This window comes from Cynocephalus volans, chromosome 14 (assembly GCF_027409185.1).
Source record: "Cynocephalus volans isolate mCynVol1 chromosome 14, mCynVol1.pri, whole genome shotgun sequence".
NCBI classification, from domain to species: domain Eukaryota; kingdom Metazoa; phylum Chordata; class Mammalia; order Dermoptera; family Cynocephalidae; genus Cynocephalus; species Cynocephalus volans.
In genome coordinates this window covers 91,672,131-91,678,128 of record NC_084473.1, presented here as the reverse complement: position 1 = coordinate 91,678,128, position 5,998 = coordinate 91,672,131, and the positions used below count along the sequence as shown (strand labels likewise).

The 5,998-nt window shown below is 39.7% G+C and overlaps 1 protein-coding gene across 1 annotated transcript; it reads left to right on the top strand.

The window, feature by feature from the left end:
• Positions 1-3,155: 3,155 nt before the first annotated feature.
• On the top strand, positions 3,156-4,049 carry LOC134363303 (cyclin-dependent kinase 1-like). Its single transcript, XM_063078894.1, has 2 exons — positions 3,156-3,474; positions 3,631-4,049. Exons 1-2 carry the CDS (start codon positions 3,156-3,158, stop codon positions 4,047-4,049), a joined length of 738 nt encoding a protein of 245 aa, XP_062934964.1.
• The last annotated feature ends 1,949 nt before the right edge of the window (positions 4,050-5,998 follow it).

Here is a 5,998-nt window from a genome sequence, read left to right as displayed (position 1 = left end):
AACGGGTCCTGGAGCCACCTCCCCTCCAGTCCCTGAGATAGAGGTGTCGATGGACAGAACACACAGCATGAATGCTTCTGCCAGCCCGAGCAGCTCGACAGGCACTGGAATGAGACTGAGGCTGTGGTTTAGAGCCTTTGATTTCCTGGACTGGACAGAGGGAGAGTGGATTCTCCAAACCATAGAGCACATTCAGCACACAACATCCCTGAGATTTTCCTAGTGGTCTGGGCAAAATCAGCAGACACAGCTACCTCTACTTTGTGGTTATGGACTGCCGTGTCCACTATGTATTGTACATGTGACTTTATGTGTATTTTTAATCAAATAAATATTATTTTATTAGAAACAAGTGATTATACTTTGCTTAAAGCTTTTCTATAAGGAAGACAGCTCTTACTCCGTGTTGACCCATCAACTCTGGAGCACAGACAGTAAGTATACAAGGTAGTGGGACACAGAGTGCACAGGGCTATGGTTAGTCTGGACCGTGTCCTTATGGGAAGTGCTCCTTCCTTTGGGCTGACGTAGCCTGTGCCGGGACATAGGCTTGGGGAGAAGAGTGGGGTTAATTTCAGTTCCCCCTTGTCCCTTTGGCCAGAGCTCTTTGTGCAGGTCATAAATTATACAACCTTACCCTGGGCCACTGGAAAGGGACCAACAGGGCCAAAATTATTAGGCCAACAAGAATACAAAGAACAGACTTGCAGTTATGTACAAAGTAGAAAGGTAGGGACAAGAGTCAGCAGTCAAGCTAAGCGTCTGGGAAATAAGTGCGTGCACTTGTTAAAAGGCAGCAAGAATGAAGCTTGAACAGGCTGTAGTCTGAGCCATTTGCCTGTTGAGGCTGGCACTCCTGTGTGCTTGCTGACCTAGTGGTCTCCTGCAAGTCCTCCTGAGTAACGGGGTGATGTACTGGAGGCCCAAGTAGCTGTTCCTGACAGGCAAGGCTGATTGCATCCTCAGGAGTTTGTTCTCCATGAGAGTTCAACCTGCAGTTGAAATAATGTTCTAGTTGTATACAGATGTAAATTTTCATGCTCTGTCTTCCCTGAAGAAATGGAATAATGCGTCATTTGAGCAATACAGGAAAGCAACTTGTGGACTTGTTCACATGTTCTGTGTCACATCCACTGGCCTGAACGTGATCCAAGCTGAAAGTCATTGTCATCTGGCCACCCTTGGTGCCTGTGTGAAATGCTATCCTGCTCTTTCTTCACAGAATCACCCACATCATAAAAACCAATGTGGCATTGGCACCAAACAACATCCTTTTTGAAAATTTCAGTAATAAAGTTAAAGATGAGTTAAAGGGCATAAATTATTCCTGAGGAAGTTTCTTGTGGGAAGGAGCATTGCAGGGTCTCAGCAGGGAGGAACCCACCCTGTCGTTGTCCCATTGTGCTCTGGTGATGGCCAGGATCCCCGGGTTTGCCTCTCAGTCACTCTCTGAGATCTAAGACTCAGAAACCTCCTTCAGTTTGTTTTATTCTAGGATAGATACTTCTAGAAATGAGCTATCCAGAGGTCCAGAGTTTTGTCCTTAGCTTTCCAGAAAGATCCTCCAATCTTCAGGTCTGTACACACACAAAAAGAGAGAGATCTAACTTTAATAGTTACAGAATACACTCTTTCAGGGATAGTAGGTATACTGAAGATGACAAATTAGCATTCAGAACAAAGATTTGTTTATACTTTTTACATGTAAATCAATCAAAACAGAATTTCTAAGTATAGGAGATTGATTGTGATCAATTGGACTCAGTGGAATACGATCAGAAAAGAGTATTATTTTCCCACCACACCTTCTAAATGAGGTGGCCGTATGTTCTTAGTTTACACCTGTTTCCCAAGTATAATTTTCATAGTTTTCTCTCTCACTCTGAAAAAGTGTCCTGGTGTAGATGATGGTCACCCTACATTTAACACATATGGTACAGTAATCCTCACTTACTCTGTATGACATCTCAGGAAGTTTCCACAGCTTTTCTGGTCTCTTTTGGGTTTTAAACCTATACTTTACATCTATATTATTTCCATGTGGTAATTCTAGGTAAGATGAACTAAACACACACCACCCTGTCTCTCCCTCTTTTTGCAGCTATACAAACTGAATAAAACACATAGAAAATCAATGCGAGAATTCTGAAAAGTAAATAGAAGCAGGCAGATTGGAGAGGATAGGAATTAAAGTTGCATGATTTTTTTCCTCAATATCCCCTGAGGTAGACGCAGTACAGTCTGAAACCCACAAGTGGACAGCAGTGATACAGAAAGAGTCCAGAGGAAGGCCGCTGGTGCAGGCCTGAAGACTAGGAAAGGGGCTTCCTGCCACTCCCACATTTTTTTCCTTCTATATTCTTTCACTGCCCAGCCCCTAGGCACTCTTGTGGTGGAAGCAGTAGCACCAACAAATGCCATGACAGAAGGGGCCCTCAAGAGCCTACGTCTCCAAGGAAGAGGGATTGTCCACTTTGGTATAGGGAGCTGTGGTCCCAAGAGGTGAAGCAAACTTCTATCAATTTTTTTCTCTCTCTATGTCCTCTTATCACTTACCTGCAGAGGTGGAAACAGTTGTGGAAAGTGCACTGCAGACTGGGGTAAATAAAGTCCCAAAACTCTAACTAGGGAACTGCAAAGAGGAGGAGAAAATACCTTGGAGACTGAAGACAGAAAGGAGCTCAGGAAAGCAAACCCATAAAGTTGTTTATATATTCCTGGACTCGTCCCCAAGTTGTGCATGTCTGAATCTGACCCCTAATAGAATACCATAAACCTTGAGAATTGAGCTATAAGACAGACCATTTCCTGATTCCCAGACAGGCCATCAGAAGGTGTATATATGGGGTAAGTCCAAATATAACTACTGAAAGGCAGTGAAACAGAACTGACATTGAAACCATAAGGCTGGTTAAAGTTTAGGGCCTTAATCCAAGTGGTTCAATTGCCTGCTAAAATAAAAATAACATTCTTCATAGAATGGGTCTTTCAATAAGACTCAGGGTTGCATAATAAAATATTTAAAAATTCAGAACACGCACTTAGTTGCAGGGCTTCTCTGGGACGTTGAGGGAAGAAGCGGCGCGGACATGGTAGCTGCCACTGCGGCCGCCGCGGGCTCATAAGCTGGGATCTACTATACCTATTGATTAACTATGGAAGATTATACCAAAATAGAGAAAATTGGAGAAGGTACTTATGGAGTTGTGTATAAAGGTAGACACAAAACTACAGGTCAAGTGGTAGCCATGAAGAAAATCAGACTGGAAAGTGAGGAGGAAGGGGTTCCTCGTACTGCAATTCGGGAAATTTCTCTATTAAAAGAACTTCGTCATCCAAATATAGTCAGTCTTCAAGATGTGCTTATGCAGGATTCCAGGTTATATCTCATCTTTGAATTCCTTTCCATGGATCTCAAGAAATACTTGGATTCTATACCTCCCGGTCAGTTCATGGATTCTTCACTTGTTAAGAGTTATTTGTACCAAATTCTACAGGGGATTGTGTTTTGTCACTCTAGAAGGGTTCTTCACAGAGACTTAAAACCTCAAAATTTATTGATTGATGACAAAGGAATAATTAAACTGGCTGATTTTGGCCTTGCCAGAGCTTTTGGAATACCTATAAGAGTATATACACATGAGGTAGTAACACTGTGGTACAGATCTCCAGAAGTATTGCTGGGGTCAGCTCGTTACTCAACCCCAGTTGACATTTGGAGTATAGGAACCATATTTGCAGAATTAGCGACTAAGAAACCACTTTTTCATGGGGATTCAGAAATTGATCAGCTCTTCAGGATTTTCAGAGCTTTAGGCACTCCTCATAATGAAGTGTGGCCAGAAGTGGAATCTTTACAGGACTATAAGAATACATTTCCCAAGTGGAAACCAGGAAGCTTAGCATCCCATGTCCAAAACTTGGATGAAAATGGCTTGGATCTGCTCTCGAAAATGTTAGTCTATGATCCTGCCAAACGAATTTCAGGCAAAATGGCACTGAATCATCCATATTTTAATGATTTGGACAATCAGATTAAGAAGATGTAGCTTTCTGACAAAGTCTCCACATGAGATATTGAGAACAGATAGCTGTAATTTTACTGTTAACTCTATTCTTATCTTGTATATTATTCTTTTCTTCGTTGTAAAACCTAAGCTGTACTTCTTATTTCAAAAGTATAACTTAAAAATGTAAATATTCTATATGAATTTAAATATAATAATTCTGTATATGTGTGTAAAAAAATAAATAAATAAATAAATAAAAATTCAGAACACAATCTGTTGAAAGCAAAAGTTATGACACTTTCTGGTAGAATTTTCAATGTAGGTAGATGTAATATGTAAGTTAACTACAACATAAAGGAAAGAGGGTAGGAGAATCTATATGGTGTTAAGGTATCTACATACCAGTTGAAGTGGTAAAATATTCATTCTAAATAAAATGCGAAAATACAGTAAGAGTATGTTATATTTTAATCTATTGGGCAACCACTAAAACAAACAAATAAAAAAACACAAAGGCCAGCCCGTGACTCACTTGGGAGAGTGTGGTGCTGATAACACCAAGGCCATGGGTTCAGATCCCTATATAGGGATGGCCAGTTAGGTCACTTGAGAGAGTGTGATGCTGACAACACCAAGTCAAGGGTTAAGATCCCCTTACCGGTCATCTTTTTAAAAAAACCACAAATATTGTTAAAATATAATAGACAATGGAATGCCATTCAGCCTATAAAAGAAGGAATTTCTGCAATATGCCACAACATGGATGTACCTTGAGGACATTATGCTAAGTGAAATAAGCCAGAAACAGAAAAACAAATACTACATGATTCACTCATGTGAGGTATCTAAAATAGTCAAATTCATAAAATCAAGACTGGAATGATGGTACAGGAATAGGCTGGAAGACAGGGAAAATTGGGAGTTATTAATCAACAGAGATATGGTATCATTTAAGATGAATAAGCTCTGCCAAACAGCATTGTACCTATAATCAAGAATAATGTATTTTATACTTAAAATTTGTTAAGAGGATAGATCTCTTGTTAAGTGTTCTTATTACAATAAAACATTTTTTTAAAAAAGGAATAATAAAAAATGTTTAAATAACCCAAAAGAAGGGAAAAGAAAAACAGGGGAACAAAAAAACAGGAAGTAAATAGATATCAAATAATAAAATGGCAGACATAAATCCAAACATATTAAGAGTTATATTAAATGTAAAATGTCTAAACAAAATAATTAAAAGACAGAGATTATTAATCTGAGTTTTTAAAATGACTCAACTTTATTTTTATTGTAGATATCCCTTTACAATAAACACACTTCAGATATAATGACATAGGTAGGTTAAAAGTAAAGGGTTAGATATAAATATATAAATATTAATTAAAAGAAAGCTGGAGTGCTTATACTAACACCAGTTAAAGTAGACTTCAGAGAAAAGAAAGTTACCAGGGGAAAAGATGAATATCACATTGTGATAAAAGAATATATTTGCCAAGAAGACATAAGAATCTTAACTGTGCATGCACCTAACAACAGTGCTTCAAAATACATGAAGAGAAAACTGACTTAACTGAAAGGAGAAATAGACAAATTCACAATTGTCGTTGGAGACTTCAATATTCTTCTCTCAGGTAGGTATTGATAAAACTGTTGAACAAAAATTTAGCAAGGATACAGAAAACCTGAACATCACCACTTAATTGGTGTTTTTCTAGATCTACTTGACAATAATAGAACATTCCACCCACCAACAGGAAAACACACATTTTTTTTGCTACCCGGGTTCCTAGGCAGGTGCCGAGGGCAGCCCCCTCCACCTGGAAGCAGGCAAGGAACACACCTGGGGACCTAAAAGGAGCAGCCTCCTCTCGGGGTCATAGGCAGGAGGCGAGGGCAGCATTCCCCACCCAGGAGCAGGCGAGGAGCATGCTGAAAACACCACTTCCATGCAGGTGGCCCACCACAGCCACTGCCACAGCCAT

Coding starts and splice junctions, on each gene's coding strand:
- LOC134363303 (XM_063078894.1), top strand. CDS start 3,156: ATGGAAGATTATACCAAAATAGAGAAAATTGGAGAAGGTACTTATGGA. Junction 3,475..3,630: donor GGATTCTTCACTTGTTAAGA/GTTATTTGTACC, acceptor TACCTATAAGAG/TATATACACATGAGGTAGTA.